Source organism: Diospyros lotus, chromosome 4 (genome assembly GCF_014633365.1).
Source record: "Diospyros lotus cultivar Yz01 chromosome 4, ASM1463336v1, whole genome shotgun sequence".
NCBI classification, from domain to species: Eukaryota; Viridiplantae; Streptophyta; class Magnoliopsida; order Ericales; family Ebenaceae; genus Diospyros; species Diospyros lotus.
Window position 1 is genome coordinate 13,252,115 of NC_068341.1, and position 18,057 is coordinate 13,270,171.

The 18,057-nt window shown below is 39.1% G+C and overlaps 1 protein-coding gene and 1 long non-coding RNA gene across 7 annotated transcripts in view; one reads left to right on the forward strand and one right to left on the reverse strand.

Annotated features, from left to right (window-relative positions):
* Window positions 1-10,152, forward strand: part of LOC127800136 (uncharacterized) — a 35,518-nt gene extending 25,366 nt beyond the window's left edge. For 2 of the 3 annotated variants that reach the window (XR_008022728.1, XR_008022729.1), the window contains exon 4: window positions 9,864-10,152. This is a non-coding gene — a long non-coding RNA (uncharacterized LOC127800136). The remainder of the gene's footprint in view (window positions 1-9,863) is intronic. The other variant, XR_008022731.1, reaches the window with a different exon arrangement.
* Window positions 1-18,057, reverse strand: part of LOC127800135 (MADS-box transcription factor 23-like) — a 39,588-nt gene that overhangs the window by 8,020 nt on the left and 13,511 nt on the right. For all 4 annotated transcript variants that reach the window (XM_052334583.1, XM_052334582.1, XM_052334581.1 and 1 more), the window contains exon 3: window positions 8,822-8,900. In XM_052334583.1, the coding sequence (XP_052190543.1) occupies window positions 8,822-8,900 (79 nt within the window). The remainder of the gene's footprint in view (window positions 1-8,821; window positions 8,901-18,057) is intronic.

Genomic DNA, 18,057 nt, shown 5'->3' on the forward strand with positions numbered 1-18,057 from the left:
TGAGTGAGGGTTCTCTAGTGCGTGATGAAGTCTACTCTTTAAAGCTTGGCAGCTTACTCTTTGAAGGCTGATGAAGAAATCCCTAACAAAGTCAAACGGTTTCTCTATTTTGGTGAGACTTTGCTTTTGTTTTATGTTTTAGTTATTGATTCAAAAAGGGTTATTTGTATCCATCTAGTGCCTGAGGTGCACACCTCATGCCCTTAGGCAAGGGCCTAAAGAGGGCACCTTGACTCTATACTGAAGAGGTGCACAAAATTATGCCTCCATTTGCTTTGTGCCTAGGTGTGCCTTTGATAACTATGAGGTGGATGTGCGGCCACATAGCAAAAGGACAGAACATGAAATAAGATCATATGTATAAAGGTTGGAGTGATGCCTATTGAAGATAACATGTGGGAAACATGATTAAGATGGTTTAGACATGTGAGAAGAAGAATAGACGCACTTGTTAGGCAAGTGGATGAAATGAAGGAAGTTTGGGGGGAGAGAGAGAGAGCAAAAAAACTTGATAAGAAACCCTTAAACATGCTATGGTTGGAATGGCATATATTGAAAATAAAATGCAATAGATGATTAAAATGGTGTGGATATGAGAAGATGATGGGATTCCAAAATTTAGGGGTTTGATTATTTTCTTTGATTTCTATTTTAACTAGCAAATCCTAGGTGATTAGGATAATGTTCCTTGATTTTAGAGATAAGATTAAATTAGATTTGTTGCCTTTAATTGCTTGATTATCTTTGATCGTGATTCCTTAATTTTAGGGATTAGATTAGATTAGGTACTTAGTTGTTTCCTTTTTTGTTAGAGGTCCTAGCTAATTCAAGAATACAAATCCTAATTAAGGGAACTTTGTATATATGTAATTGCCTTAGCTTATTTTTGAAGCAATCAAAATACAATTCAAAGCTTTGGTTGATTTGGAGGTCGATCCCCTCAAAGAGATCAAATTCCTGTCTGATCCTTGAATCTAATAGAGAATTCTCAACCAAATTGGCAAGAATTGGTAGGAAATTAAGAAGGAATGAAGAGAAATGTAGGGGGAGAGAGAACGAGAGAGAGAGAATTAGAGCGGAAAAACATAATTATCTCAAATGATTCTCGATGATTTCAATCAAGCTGGATCAGTTTGTTATATATTGATCCCAATAGCCAAGAATGGCCTAAAAAGGTTGCTAGATTCGAATGGGTACAACTATAACTACCCATATAATGTACAACCCCCCAATAGCAGTAGGTACATGACAATTCCCCCCCCCCCCCCCCCCCCCCCCAAAAAAAAAAAAAAAAAAAAAAATTCTTATCTCAAGAAATACAGAGAAGGTTAGCAGCGTTGGAAATTGTTTGAGAAGGTTTGGTAGATACTGCCAAGTGTTGTTGTCTAGATGAAGATGGGACCATTTCACTAGCACTTGAGTTAAAGTAGCTCCTTGTCTAGGGATGATCCTCTTGTCTAAAATGGCAGCCGGTTCCATAGTGGGGGAAGCCTCTCTAGAAAATGAGGGTAAGGAGGAACTAACTTGGGGTGATAGGCAATGGACATGTGCAGCTTAGTTCCAAGGGACTTCAATAGTTCTTACCATAGCAGGCTTGTGAATATCTTGTCTCAGTCGGATACTATGGATTGTAGGGTTCCTGAAGCTTCACTACCTAGTCAAGAAGATTCGGGCTACCTATTGCATAGTGAAAGGGTGGGAAAGGCTTAGGAAATGGGAAAAAATTTTAAATCTATCCACGACTACTAATATACAGTGCTTACCTTCTGATTTCAGTAATCCCTGACAAAGTCCATGGTCACACTGGTCCATGCTTTGCTCAAGAGTGGCCAAGGGTTGAAATAAGCTTGGGGTTGCTATTGTTTCATGCTTGCATCTCTCACATATATCACAGGCCATAACAAACTCCATCACAAACTTCTTTAATTGAGACCAATAGAAGAGCTATTTTACCTTTTGGTAGGTGTTTTGCATGCCTAAATGTCCACCCAAAGAAGACTCGTACAAGAACTGCAATATCTTCCTCTTGAGTTGGCCACAATTACCAATTACCAGCCTACCTTGGTATCTTAATGACCCATTACTTAGTGTGAAGCCTCGCCTGCTTAAGGGATCAATGACCAGTTGCTCCAGAAGCTCTTTAGTCCACTCATCCTAATCATAACTTTCTATCACTTCCTGATACCAATTAGGAACAATTGAGGTGATAGCTACAAATGTCCCCTCTTTAGAACAATAGGATAGTGCATCTGCAGCAACATTCTCCTTCCCCTTTCTATATTGGATGACGTAGTCTAGCCCTATGAGTTTGGCCATACCCTACTTTTGCGGTTGTGTGTGCAGTTTTTACTGCAACAAGAATTTCAAACTTTCAAGGTCAATCTTAATTATGAACTAGCCTCCTTCTAGGTAGTTCTCCACTTTTCCACTGCTATAAACACGGCCAACAACTCCTTATCATAGATGCTTAAGCCTAAGCGCTTAGGGGCTAAGGCCTAGCTAATAAAGGCCAATGGTTTGCCCTCTTGCATTAAGACAACCCCAATCCTTGTAATGCTAGAATCCATTTCTAATATGAAGGGCTTATTGAAATCTGGTAAACCTAGCATCGGAACCTCACTCATTGCTTTCTTTAACTGCACAAAGGCCTCCTCAGCCTTGGGGTTCCAATTGAAGCCATCATTCTTCAACAAATCAGTGAGAGGCATGCTTATCACCCCATAATTTCTCACAAACCTTCTATAGTAGCCTGTTAATCCAAGAACTCCCCTTAAGGCCTTAACAGTGGTAGGCCTTGGCTAAGAAATCATAGTAGCCACTTTCCTTGGGTCTGCTTGAAATGATGTGCTCAAGGTACTCCAGTTGCCTTTGGACAAAGGTACACTTTGATCTCTTGACATACAGTTGGTTTAACCTAAGGACCTCAAATATAGCCTTCAAGTGGTCAAGGTGTTGAGTAAAGATAGGACTGTACACAAGGATATCACCAAAGAAAACTAGGATAAATTTTCACAGGTGGAGTTCAAAAATTTGGTTTATTAAGCCCTAAAATGTGGTTAGGGCATTGGTGAGTCCAAAAGGCATCATTGTGAATTCATAATGCCCATGATGGGTTTTAAAGGTTGTTTTGGGTATATCCTCTAGTTTCATTCTGATTTGGTGATAAGCAGATTTGAGGTTTAGCTTGGTGAAGACCGTGGCGTGTTTTAATTCATCTAGCAAGTCTGTAATAATGGGTATCGGAAACTTGTCCTAAACAGTAATGGCGTTTAGTTGACGGTAGTCAATGCAAAATCACCATGTTCCATCTTTCTTTTTGACAAGTAATACAGGTGAGGCAAAAGGCTGTGGCTTGGTCTGATTGTAGATTTTTGAAGCATATCCCTCACAAATTTTTCAATCTTGGTCTTTTGTTTGGGAGGGTATCGATAAGAGCTTATGTTAATTAGTTTAGCATTGGGTTTGAGAGCAATGGAGTGGTCAAAAGGCCTTTTAGGAGGTAGGGAGTCAAGCATTACAAATAGGTGCTCAAACTCAACTGAGAGTATGTTAAGAGAGTCAAGTTCATGTACCTCCCAATGGTGTTGAACTTGGTTGTTAACAATCAGCATTAGCTCTCCTTTCTGCTTCTAATTTCCCTCTGAGTGGTTATAGCATGAACAGAGAATAGCTGTGCCACTTGAGACAACTTGTTCTCGAACATTTTCTGTACCTTCCTCCCCGTGATCATCATACATAACCCTGCCTCCATTCCGCCTATAAAGGTCATCTTCTTGCCATCCTTTTCAAATGTCACTTCCATTCTATTGAAGTCACATCCCCTTAACCTAAGAAGCTTGAAATCAACTTCAAACTCTTCTCCATGCATCTCCCAACAAAAACCAACACATGTTGAATTGCTCATGACTTTGTTGCCATTGGCTACCCTAAAAAATAGGGGTAGTGTTACAATAAGCTTGCACTCCAACTTCTTGGTTGTGTCCTCATCTAGGAAGCTATGGGTACTTCTATTAGTGATGTGCCTTAATGCTAGATTTAGATGACGTATGGCATATGTAATAAATACATGTGATATATCTTTGTATATGAATTAATAAAAGGAATGTTTATCATCATTCATTAAACTCTCTAGTTTGTTATATGAATAAGTCCCTATATTTCCTATTTGAAAGTCTTATTCTTAAGGTGTTAAGAACATGTGATGAGATTCTCTGATAATAGGATTTCTTAAATATTCGTAGTCTTTAGATTAATCAGATGGGGACTCTGATTAATTGATTATGGACTAGAACGATGTTTACTACCTTGATTAGTATGAGATACTAATGGTTAGGGGTGGTGAGTCACATACTCATGGGTGGTTGTTGTAGAACAACGCACTGAATGTGACACTGATGACTGATCATATGGCATTGTGGATAATGATCTTGTCATTGAGTTGCGATTGTGTATTGGTCCTTAGATTTGAACTGACACAGGTTGTCTTGTGTATTGGTGTGCGGGATTTGCTAATACATTGAATCATCCATTTGCGAGGTGGGGACATTCATCTATGTGGTTCCGTATTGTTGGTATGTGGAAACCAATGTTCAGAGATATGATCTATCACCCTCATTATTGATGAGGTGAACGTCCTATGTGGTCTACTATTAGTGTGACAGGAAAGTCATTGGCCAAGGTAATTTGATTAATCAAGAAAGTGTTTCTTGAGGTGTCATCTAGTCACGTTGATAAGATCTGACACATAGTTACTGACTTTGTGAGTTTATCATTACATGACTTTTGCTTAGTCGAGACATTGAGTGACAGAAGGATTATAGTACACGCTAATCGTCAATTGTAATAGGCTCACTTGAAGTTAGATTTCATTGCCTTCTATATTGTCCTAGATCGCTACTAGGTGCTTCCTAGGATCTTTCAGGGCATCACTGGAACATGGAGAGATTCTTGTGATGGGTGGAGGTGTTTCGGCTTGTGCCAAACGAGTTTTGGTGTTATCTATTTGCTAGCGGGCAGTGAACCTAGAAAATCACACACCATATAGCATGGCATCTGGTATCGGCACTCTGCACCTGTTGTGTCTTGGACATTATTAATTGTTAATGGTGGTTTTGGATATGTCATTAAGTGTTAATGACAGCGGTTTGTTAAATGTTAATGGGTCAGGTTTCAGTTCACTGATTGTTAGTGGATCAGACTATAGTTTCTTCTAGAAACAGCAGCAGAGTCGATTGCCCCATTTAGAGAGTCGATTGCTGCAGTAGTTAACTCTCGAAGTTGTTAGTCGACTCCCGCACCGCCCCAGCTAAAAATAGTGGATTACACGTGGCAGCAAATTGGAGGGGTGGTAGGGGGAGGCTGGGTAGAAAAATTGGACGGGAGAGAGCAAAGGTGTGCGTGTGTATGGTGCTCAGCTTCTGCTTCCTCTGCTCTCTTCTACTTCTACTCCTAATTAATTACACAGAGCGTGAATGGCACACGCAGAAAAAATCGGGGAGTCCGGTGAGATGCACAAGTGACTATGAATCAAAGTCCTCAGGCTAGCACGGGATGAGGATCGTGACATGGTACTAGGTAGCTTGCTAGGTGTGGATAGACTAGACCCACCACAACTTGAGGTGGATTCGGTCTCAGTATAGAAAAGGTTTCTATACTCTACATGACATCGGGCTATAGGTTTATCATTTATTGTATTTCATATGATGAAATATCGTGTTACTTAAATATCCAAGTTATGTATGGTGTGTGTATTTATGTATTCCGCTGTGTATATCTGATATGCAAAAAATTTTAATTTTACCTACATCGCTATACGTGTATTCCAACAACTTCCATTATCAATTAGGACCATCAGCTTGCAATTGTGTTCCTTCCCTTCCACTTTAATGATTTTGCTATTGGCTAAGCCCCTTAGAATGTGTTGGGAGTTCTCTCGTTATCCTCTCCTTCGATCTCAGATGGATTTGTAGGTTCCCCCTCCTCAGCTTCTACTTCTTCTTCTTCCAACAAGAGTAATTGTCTCTTGCATTGATGCCCTAGTGCATACTTGTCCCCACACTAGAAGCATAATCTGGCTGCCTCCTTTGCTCAATAATCCCTCCTTGTGACTGAGCAGGGGTGGAACTGTTAAACCCCTTGAGCTCGGGCTGACCTTAACTGCCTCCCTATTGAATCCTTTGTTTCCTTATTGTAAAGCATTGGAACTCGCCCCCCCTTGCCTGCAACCTCTATTTCTTCATTAGAGCTTTCACTGAAAGCTCTTGTAGCCTAGCACTCTCAATAGCTTGTTTAATGGTCCTGGGTTGCAACATCTTCCTTGTGGGTCTTAATTCTTCACTCAAGCCACTGATCAAGCTTGGGACGAAGTAGGCCTCTATCAAATGGGGGTTAAGGTTCAACATAAGGGATTTCAACTCCTCAAATTTGATTTGGCCTACATTAGACCCTCTTGTCTTAATTTTTTGAATTCCTCTACCACATCCATCATGCTTTGATCTCCAAATCTTTCACGCAAATCTTCCACAAAATTTGCCCATCGGCAGCCATCTCTAACTTTAATCCACCCCTAGAACCAGGCATCCCCTACATTATTGAGCTAGGTAGAGGCCAATGTGACCTTCTGTTGATTCGACACATTGTAAAAGCTAAACATTCTCTCACATCTTCTCACCCACCATCTCGGGTTATGTCCATCAAATAAAGGTATCTCTAGTTTAGGCATAGGAAAACAGGTTTGATTGGAGGTAGCTTGCACTTCTTGCCTTCTTTCTAGTATGTTCTCCCCAACCACTATCGATTCTACCACAAATTTAGAGGATCCGATAGCTCTATGGATCGCTTTATTCTTGGGTAGGAGTGGATCTGATCTCTCCCTAGGAGGAAACTTAGGAGATAGCCTTATTAGATTTTATCTCGTGACCATCACCATGAATTGTTGCATTTTCTTGCATATTTGATTGTTGGCCTGCTCACACATGTGGCTTACTTCCTCGCGTAATTGTTCGACAGCACTATCCAACTTCCTTTCCACTACCAATTCTATAGATTCCATACAGATTCGCATCTTCGTCATCGTTTTTGTTATCTGCTGTAATTGCGATTCCATCTGTTTCATCCTGATGCCATCCGCCATCAAAATTGGGGTAGCAGGTGGGATCGTCGACCAAGGAATAGCTCTGATACCAATTTGTCAGATCCTTGAATCTAACAGAGAATTCTCAACCAAATTGGTGAGAATTGGGTAGGAAATTAAGAAAGAATGAATAGAAATGTAGGGGGAGAAAGAAGAACAGAAAATGAAAGAGGGAAAGATCAAGAGAGAGAGAATTGGAGTGGGAAAATAGAATTCTCATATGAATCTAGATGATTTCAATTGACCTGGATCAATTTATTATATACCGATCCCAGTGGCCAAGAATGGCGCCAAAAGGCTACCAAATTCAAATGAGTACAATTGCCTTAAGCTATTATCGAGGTACAACTAGCCACAACTATAACTACCCATACAATGTACAACCCCCCAATAGCAGTAGATGCATGACAATTCCTTTCTCTTTTCCCTATTCTCTTTCCAACTTCCCAATTTTTTAATGAAACCCTAGGGTTTAGTCAGAAGACTTAACAGATGCACTTGTGAGGCAAGTGGATGAAATGAAGTTTGTATCATAAGAGAGAGGGGAAGACCAAAGGGAACTTGGTGGAAACCCTCAAACATGACATGGAATGTAGTGGCCTTATGAATGATACAACCATCATAGAGATGATTGGAAGTCTAAATTTCATGTAGATGACCCATTTGGTGGGATTAGGACTTGTGAGATTGCTTTACTTTGAGTTTTGAAATGCTATTCTTATGTTGCATAGATAGTTCAAAAAATGCATGTTAGACATGTTTAATGATGTGTCTAGTGGGGATGATATGTAGGTCATATCAAAATGAATATTAGGGATGCCAAGTTGCATCTTCAGTGGGCATTGACTTGGCATCTCTTTTTGCAACTGACAATCCTATTTCCCAATGACCTATTTGGCATGCTTGTAGCATGTTAGTTTAAAAAGACGAACATCTTTATACAAAATTTTGCAGTGCTCTACATAATTTTGGTATGTGACAGGTATGGATGTTGGCAAAGTCACATAACTGTGTATTTTCCGTCCTATTTGCAAAGAATTCCTTCTTTAGAATTTGTACCGAATCCATATGAGTCACATCCTTAACAGATGTTGAAATTTTTTTCTAGGATGGAACATACATCTGCCACCTGGAGTGTTCCTAAGTGAAACATGCCCATGTGGTAGTATGGGCTGGTGTCATATCATTGTTGTCACCTATCCATCTCCAGATTGGCATTTCTGTGTAAATTTCATTAGGTAGCATCTGAACTTGTGAAAATCTCCATATGTCAACTCTTAAACAGTGATAAACCTTGCTAGCCTGTGGTTATTATTCTTTTCTCCCCTTTGGCTTTCTAGGTGCAGTTGGTCCTGCCTCGGTCAAGATGATTCCCATAAAAGTTTTCAAACACTAGAAAATAATATGAACCTGCCCAGTTTCAGGTCTGAGGGTGATTTCTCACTTGTCAGCTCTCTTTGTTTTGCACTGCAACACCCTACTGTATTTTTGTCAATATTGATTCTAGGCTTTATAACTTCTAGAAGGACAGAAACCAAAGGGTTAGAGTTGTAACAAATAGGAACTCTTTAATTTTCAAGATATGTGTTACACTATAAATGTCTGTAGTTAAAGAAGAAACATTTTATGTGCCCTCTTTATCAAGGTAGATTTTGCTGTCGAACTGGAGTTCTGGTTTCTGAGAGTTACCTTGACCTCAGAAATTGGATTTGCCAATTGATGATGCTCCTCTTTTGACTTGTTGTACCGCTCTATTATTGACTTCATGCTGAGGAAAGTAGCACCAAATAGTGTCAGTTGAGTTAAGCATGTGAATATTTTGTTTTCTTATTAAATTACATTTTGTCATGCATTACTTTCAGGAAAAAAAGATGCTTATGGTATTTACAGTGAGCTGAAATTGCTAATGGACCCCACTTAACGTTTGTATAAATTAACAAGATAATGTTGTTTAATTGAAATGGAAATCTGCAAATGACTGGCTTAAAACCTGATGTTTCTATGTGTTATTCGTCTCATTACTCCTTTTTCTTTTCCCTCTTCATACTTGATGAAGTTGTAATATCTAATCAGCCTTTCTGTTTTAGCTCGAAATGAAATGTCACTTCTTAAACAATAAAAGAAATTTAAAAATGAGAGCTATAAGGCCTTGGTGCAATGGTAAAATTTTATTCTATCAATCATAGTAATTTGGAAGCAAGTTTAAGTCCACCCACATTTCTGATAATTATGATGGGATAGGTCATAACCAGTTAAGCAGTTCACTAGGCTAGAGCACCAGAACAGTGAAAATATAAGAGCTGCATTTGCTGATTTGTATTGTCTATGTTTCATTATTTTCTCTATAGCATAAGTACAAACAACTTTTTACACTTGTACTAGGATATTGCATAAGATAGACAATTCTAAGTTCTTATAACATGGCATGCTAGTGCCTAGCCCTGTACAATCTTGCCAACCCAAACAATAAAAAAAATCCTTAAGTTCAACCAAGTGAGATTGGCACACCAATCACGAATTCTTACATCTAGACATCATGTTAAAGAACTGGTGACTTTACCTTGGTTGTCAGCAATCAAAAGGAACCATTGTACTTCATCCAATTTTGGGACCAGCCCTTTCTAGCCTATCATGAACATAAAGAGTGTTCGTGTAATATTTTCTTTTTCCTAACTATTGTAGTACATAATTCCATGATTCCATTGATTCACATCTAATCTATATTGATCAGCTCAGCCTAAGGGCAAAGAAAACGGGTATGCACATCTTTGACGAAGGACAGAATTCAGGCGATCATCTATTGATGAGTTTCCTCTCTTTAAAGGCTTAGAAGTTAGCTGGTTCATCTAATGGCTCTATGGATGATCAAGAAAAGGCTTGTATTTGGAAAAATACAGCACAGGAAGCATGGTAACTTTTCCCAAAGTGGAGGTTTCTTGGTGCCCAAAAGAGCTACCAGATAAAGGTAAAAAAAAAAAAAGAAGAAAGAAAGAAGAATTGGCTTATGCCTTTTGATGGTTTTGCCAGTAGGTGTGTGTATGGATGGCAAATGTTTAATTGGAAAATGAAAACTCGAAACTAAAAAAGTATGGTATATAAATAGAGCTGAATTTGACTCTGGAGAGATTTGATTTGGCTGCCATTCATAGGAAAACCTGGCAGGAAGACATGCAACTAGTGTAGGAAGTGAGATAAACTAAACAATTTACATACATCTTGTGTTTTGAAAAAGTGACGTGTTAGAAGTAGTGGAAGACATCTAGAGACAAAATCATATCACCAATAAGCCTTGTACTCAATGCCATATGTAAAAAAACAACAATGATTAGGTAGAGGCTAGAGTTTGGTGTGTTCATGAATTGAAGTAGTAGAAAGCTAAGTTGAATGTTGTATGAACATTGATAATTTCAAGTTTTAAGATCTTAAAAGATTATTATAGGGTTTAAAATTTTCAAAATTAAGATCATCTGCTCTGATATTATAGGTTAGTAATTAAAGAGGTTATAAAATTCATGGACAAGCCTTGGTTAATCTTGGATTCTAGTAAGATATCGTCAAACTTAGGTTTTGTGCTCCAGAGGAAAGGAATTACAAGTTCTTTTACTATTGCAACGAACTTTTATCATGAATGTTTGATCTAGTTATGGATAAGTTTCTCATTTTCTTTCAAATCTCGATGAACCTTTTTTTTTTTTGGTTGGGAACACATCAAGAGAACCTAACAAATTGCATTAGTGGAAGATGGTTGGGACTAGCTTAGGCGAGGCACTTGGGAGAGTGGACAAGGAGAGAAGGCAAACGATTAACCATTGGATTACATACATGTATGACTAACCATTAGAATATGATAGTTGAGCGTTACAAAAAAGAATTATAACTTATAAAACTTTGATGGGTGTGTTTCCTAACATGGTTATTGCACAACAAATAATAGATATCCTAAAATAATATAATATTTATGGTAAAACTATGACAATTTCTTTTGGTAAGGCAAGTAACAATAGTGTCGCAAGCAGTTAAATTTAGTTTAGAGGAAAAATTATTTCATAATAAATGTGCATGTCATATTAGATTTATGTATTCAAGGTGAGCTAAAAGTGACTCCCTTCCCCCACCGCCCCTTTTTTTTTCTTGGTCGTAAGAGGTTATCACAAATTCCTCTTTAACTAGGTTCAAACATGCTTGGAAGTGAACCACACATTTCTTTGTCCTTACCTTGTTCGCTTGTTTGTGGGCTATTGCACATGCCTGTGAGTTTATTTAGTGCACACTTAAATGGGATGGTGATTGTGGGTTCTCGTTGATTGCTTAATGAAAAAAATGTAGCTCTATTTTTGTTAAAATTAAAAACGTTGTATTCTTCATGTGTAGAAATCTTAGCAAAGAAAAAGAAATTAGAAAACCATTAAAATCATTCCAACTATCATATAAGATTTCTAAAGGATGTGTTTATTAGATGGAATTTAACTTGTATATTATTAAACACTAATTACCTACATTCAACTCTTTGGAACGAAAATTGTGCAAATCTGCAAACCAATATTAAATATATGTATTTGTGAGAGCAAGTTGGTATAATCATATGAATATTTTAAAAAAATTTCAAGATGCAAACAACAGTTTTTTAAGTATTTGTAACCCAACTTTTCCCTTTTAAAAGAAAATTATACTACGTGAAAAAGAAGTTAAAGTTATGAATTCTCTGCCTTCTCTCTAGGGTTTTACCTTTTAGATATGTGGCTCACTATTGAGGAGACTTTGGCGACTTTTGGCCATTGTAGTTCGATTGACTCCATGCTGGAATATCCTTTGGGACGTCGTCTTTTTCATCCCTCTATTCCTGTCATTCTTTGTGTTTTTTTCCCCCTAACCCGTTTCTCTACCTTCCCTTGTTCATGTTCCTTGCCCTCCTTATCCTTCATTGTCTCCACTTCTTGGATGTTTGTTTTTTTCTCTAGAGATGAAGTCCTCTTTTCAAGCTCAGTTTCCTTTGGCTTCCAAGTTTGCGCCTCCACCAAAGTGGTCAGTCAACCGGATATGGTTTAATACTCCTAATATTATGCAAGGATTTGTTATGCAATCTTCTGGTCTTATCTCTTTTCATTAAATCAATGCTTAAAAGTTTTGAGGCTTCTATTCTTACAAAATTTAACAATTCAATGTGATGAAGCAAAGGTAACTCCAATCTAAGATAGGGTACAGGAGAAAAATCGATTGATAGTTGGGCGGTGGCTATTTAAACAAACCCAATTAAATGTATTTTTGCTAAATGAGCCACTGTGGGAGTTGTTCATAGCGCTGATTGTTGCAAAAGGGAGAAGTTAACACATTAAGTTTGTTGCCATTTAGGTTTTAGTTGAAGGCAGAGGGTCTGATTCATGTCTTTTGGCAATTAAAATGGTGGTGTGGATCATGCACGTGAGAAGGCAAGTTGTTTTCAATTGCTTATTCCCCTTGCCATTTGTGATTTAGGTTCCCGATCTTTTTTTTGCCACAAGATAGGTGTCATGATGGAGAGGTGTTAGCAGTAGGGGTTCCACCATGCCTTGAGTAGTGCAACTCTGTCAGATCCTTGGAGCTGAGAGGGGGTCCTTTGGGAAGGATTGAGAGCTAAAGAGAATTAGGAGAGAGAGAGAGAGAGAGAGGGGGGGGGGGGGGGGAGAAGGATTCTTCATTCACACCATAATCTCCATCCTCTAGCTGTGGCCTATATAGAGCCCAGCAATACCACTATTCGGAATGTACAATCCGGTTAAGCACAACCGCTATAACAACTAAATACTAGTATTACAAACAACAAGTATAATAAAAGAAATACAATAACCCTTATGTCCCTAGGAATGTGACAATACCCCCCCTTCCCCCATGAAACACTTCTTGTCCCTGAGAAGATACAAAAGCTGTACAACTTGAGGAAATTGCTTGAGAAGATCAGGAAAGTACTATCATGTTGTGTGATCAGGGCATAAGTGGGTCCATTGCACCAGAACTTTGGATAGCGGTAGATTATTTTGGTAGATCACCATTTTTTCCAACATCGCTAAGGGTTCCACATTTATTGTTAAGTCCTCTGCAATAAGGGAAATATCCAAACTAGTGAGGTTGAGTAGGTCCCACCGATTTCTTCAATAACAACACATGGAAAACTGGATGGGTCAATACTTCCTCTAGTAGCTACAACCTGTATGCCACTTTCCTAACCTTAGCATGGAAAAAGAGTTGTAATACTTTGGACTGAGTTTTGTTGTAGGGGCACTGAAAACACCTATTGCTGAAACCTTTTCACCTTTAAATAAACCATTTCACCTACCTCAAATGATCTTTCACTCTTTCTTCTAGCTACCATTTGTTTCATCTTATTTTGGGCCACAATCAGCTCTTTTTTTTATCACGTGCAATGCATTTTTCCTGTGCTATAAATACTGATCCACTGCCACTTCCTCACCAGAATATCTCATAACAACAGGTAATAAGGGTGGTTTATAACCAAAAAGAGCTTCAAATGGGTTCTTTTCAAGGAGTTGTGAAAATTAGAGTTATACCACCATTAGACTAATGATAGCCACTTGTTCCAACTTTTTGGCTTAGAGAAACAAATGCATCATAGTTAAGTTTCTAGGCACTGGTTTACTCATTCAGTGTAGGCACCTTAGGCAAATCCTACATCAGCCATACAAAGGGGGGGGGGGGGGAACTGAGCATATAAGTACAAAAGGTGTTCTACATAGTGACACACGTATTGGGATTAAATATCAAAGCAACAAAACCAGGGATTGGTTGCAACTTGAATCGGACAATAGGTTGCTACATGGACTCCGACCGTTACAAAATGGTATCAGAGCCAACCCTCGAGCCTCTGAGCATGGTGGTGGGGCAAACCTCAGTAAGGATGCTGAGTCCCTAATGGGGGGTGCATGTAGGCACCTTAGGCAAATCTCACATCGACCAAGCAAATGGGGGAATTAGGCATATAAGTGCGAAGGGATTCTACATAGTGACGCGTGTTTTGGGATTAAATCTCAGAGTGACAAAATTAGGGATTGGTTACAACCTGAACTGGACAATACGTTGCTACGTGGACCCCGACCATTACATTCAGTCTGGCCACCTATGTTTGGGTGGTAAGCTGTTGACATATACAATCCCACCCCCAAAGTTTTGATTCCTTCCAAAAATTACTAGTGCATATTTTGTCCTTATCCGAGATAATGGACAAAGGCAGCCCATGTATCTTCACAATTGAATCCAACAACAATCAAGATACCTTAGGGGCTATAAAAGGGTGGGATAAACTTAAAAAATGGCCAAACTTCGTCAATCTATCCACCACTACCACTATAACATCCCTACCTTTTAACTTAGGTAACCCTTTAACAAAGTCTATAGAGATGTACTCCCAAGCTTGATTTGGTATCTTCAATGGCTGTAATAGGCTAAGATAAGGAACATGCTCATGTTTGCAGCGTTGACGAATAGGGCACTAACACATATGTAGTCACATCTCATTTGAGTCCGAACCAAAAGAATAATTGTCTCACCTTGTGGTAAGTAACATTTAACACTGAATGTCCTCCTACTAATGAGTTGTGCAGTGATTGTAGTAACCTTTTTTTAAGCTGGTCGTTTTCCCCTATCACCAACGTTCCTTTGTCCCTAAGTAAACTTGCTAACAAAGTGTATCCTTTCTGATTGGTAGGTTGAACTGCTAGCTGTGTCATGAGATCTTTTGCCCAAGATGTTTTCTCATAACTTGATGTAATCTCCTTTACCCAATCAGGCACCATAGCTGAAATGGCTTGGTAATTCCCTACTTCCTCTTTCCTTGACAATGCATTGGCTATTGTATTTTCTTTCCCCTTCTGGTATTGTATTGTATAATCCAGCCCCAACAATTTAGTTACCCATTTTCTTTGCAGTTGGGTGTCCAACATTTGTTGCATCAAGAATTTAAGACTCTCATGGTCAAATCGAATCACAAATTGGTTACCCTCTAGGTTATACTTCTATTTATCCACAACCATCAATATAGCTAACAGCATCTTGTTGTAAATGCTTAGTCCTAGACTCCTAGGTGTTTTTGAAGGCTAAGCCTTGGCTAAGGAATGTTAAGGGTTTACCCTCCTGAACCAACACAACACCTACCTCTATCTTACATGCATCAGTCTCCAAAATAAAAGGCTTAAAAAAGTCGAGTAAGGCTAATATAGGAGGCTTGAGTCATAACCTTATTTAACGTTAGAAAGGTTGTCTCTGCCTATAAATTCCACCCAAAGATGTTCCTCTTAAGTAATTCAATCAATGGCCTGCTTATGCTACCATAATCTTTGATGAACCTCCTGTAATACCCTGTGAGGGCTAGAAAAAATCTTAACTCCTTGATAGTTTGTGGCCTCGACCATCCCACCATGGCCTCAATTTTCTTTGGATTCGTGTCTCTCAAGATTATGTGACCTAAGTATTCCACTTTTCTCTCAACGAAAGTACACTTGGACCTCTTCACAAATAGTTGATTAGATTTGAGGTTTTCAAAGGTTATCCTTAAGTGAATCAAATGTTGATTAATAGAGGGGTTGTATATAAGGATATCATCAAAAAAGACAATAACGAATTTCCTCAAATACGAGTTAAAGATATGGTTTGCCAGAGTTTGCAATGTGGCATGAGCATTAGTTAAACCAAATGGCATAACTAGGAATTCGTATAAGCCTTGATGAGTCTTGAAAGCAGTATTAGGGATATCATTTGGACTCATCCTGATTTGGTGGTATCCAGCTCTTAAGTTAAGCTTTGAAAAAATAATGGCTCCTATTAGTTCATCTAACTAATCTTCTATGATCGGGATGGGAAATTTGTTCTTAGTAGTAAGAGAATTCCACTAACGATAATCCACACAAAACCACCAGGTTCCATCATTCTTTTTGACTAGGAGGACGGGGAATGCTAAAGGACTTTGGCTTGGCTGTATTACAAATTTGGTGAGTATTTCCTTGACCCGTTTTTCTATTTCAACTTTCTGTAAGGGTGAATACCTATAGGATCAAATGTTAACAGATTCTGCATTGGGTTTTAAGTGGATAGTATGGTAAAGGAATCAAGTTGGGGGTAGGGCCAATGGTTCGACAAACAAGTCCTCAAACTCAATCAACAGTGAGTGTAAGAAGTCACAAGAATGTACCTCATTGAGAGAATGCAAAGTGGAAACATGTGCAAGCCATGAGTGGTCCCATTTTTCTTTTATTGCACTTCCTCTTGCCTTTCCTTCCTCAACCTCCATCTCCACTACATATAGGGAATATAGTTAGGCTATGGTAGCTTCTTCATGCTACAAAATTTTCTGCATCTTTATGCTTGTCACAATTTTACATTCACCAGCCTCTAAGCTCCCTGTCAAGGTCATCTTCTTCCCTGCCATTTCAAAGGTCATTTCAAGTTTATGGAAATCAAAAATCATGGGACTCACCATCTTCATCCAATCCACCCCTAAAACAATGTGGCGGCCACCCAATTTTAGGATTCTCAAATCTACTGTAAATTCTTAACCCTGCATCACCCATTTGAACCCTTGGTACTTGAACTTGCTTACCATTTTACTACTATTAGCAACTGTAATAGATAGGGGAAGGGTTGCCTGTAGTGGACACTACAAGTCCATGGCAATGTCTTATCCAAGAAGCTATTCGTGCCACCATTGTCAATAAGAACCATCACTTTCTTCTTCCCCACTAAGCCTTTCACCTTAATTATCTTTTTAAAGGGGCAGCCTTGCAAGGCATGCAACGATATCTCCCCATCTTCTTCCCCTGTAGTTCTATGTCCCGTTAATGCCATTTCTACAGCCTTCTTTGCTCTTCCTTCTTCCTCTTCTACTTGTCCCTCCATGTGTAATAGTTGTCTCTTACATTGGTGTCTGGGGGTATATTTCTCCCCACATTGAAAACAAAGCCCAAGTTACCATTTCTATTCCATTGAAAAGGACTTGATCGAAGTTGGGTTGAGTGCAGTCTTGGGTGGTAGGTTCCCCTTTTGTACCACTAGATTGCTACACTTAGTCATTCCTCCCCCCACTGCCTTGTAAATAGCCCCTGATATAACCCTTAGTTATTGACTTGTGCTTATTAAAAATCGCCTCCAAACTAACTTTTGGAGTTGGGCTTTCTCCGCAACCTGCTTCACAGTGGCTGATTGTAACATCTTAACAGTGAGCCTAAGTTCATCACTCAACTCGCTAATAAAACTAGACACAAAGTATGATTAATCCAAAGTCAGGTGAGAGAGGATTAGCAAGGATCTCAACTTTTCAAACCTAGTTTGGTAGTCCTTAACTGGTCCTTTTTGCTTAAGTTTGTTGAACTCCTCTACTATGTCTGTCAGGGTTCTTTCTTCAAAACGAGTGTAGAAATCCTCCACGAACTCTTGTTAATTTAGCTCAATGCTCCTACTCCACCCTTGAAACCAAGCATCTGTTGCACCGTTAAGGTATGCGATAGCCATATTCACCTTCTAACCTTCTCCCACTCGATAATGTTGGAAGAATCGCTCATAACTTTGGATCCGCCATCGCGGTTTGTCACCCTTATATGCCGAAATCTCCAACCTCAACTTTGGAGCGTGATTATGGTTTGCATACATTCCCCTGGTGGACATCTCCGACATGAACTCCACCCTCTTCTTTGTTTCCAGAGGATCAGGGACACGTGGTCAGATCCTTAGTCCAGTTAGGATTGGAGTCGTGGTGGACCTAGAAGAGGAGTCCACTGATAAGCTCGCATTAGGTAGTTGGGAAAACATGCTCAAAACAGTGCTCAATTGTTGGGCAAACCTAGCAAACTCTTCCTTGAGGCTCGTTACATTTTCTCTCTCTTGTGACCTCCGCTCGAATGCTCTTCTCCAATGATAGCATTGCCTTTCAGGTGGTCACGTTTTCC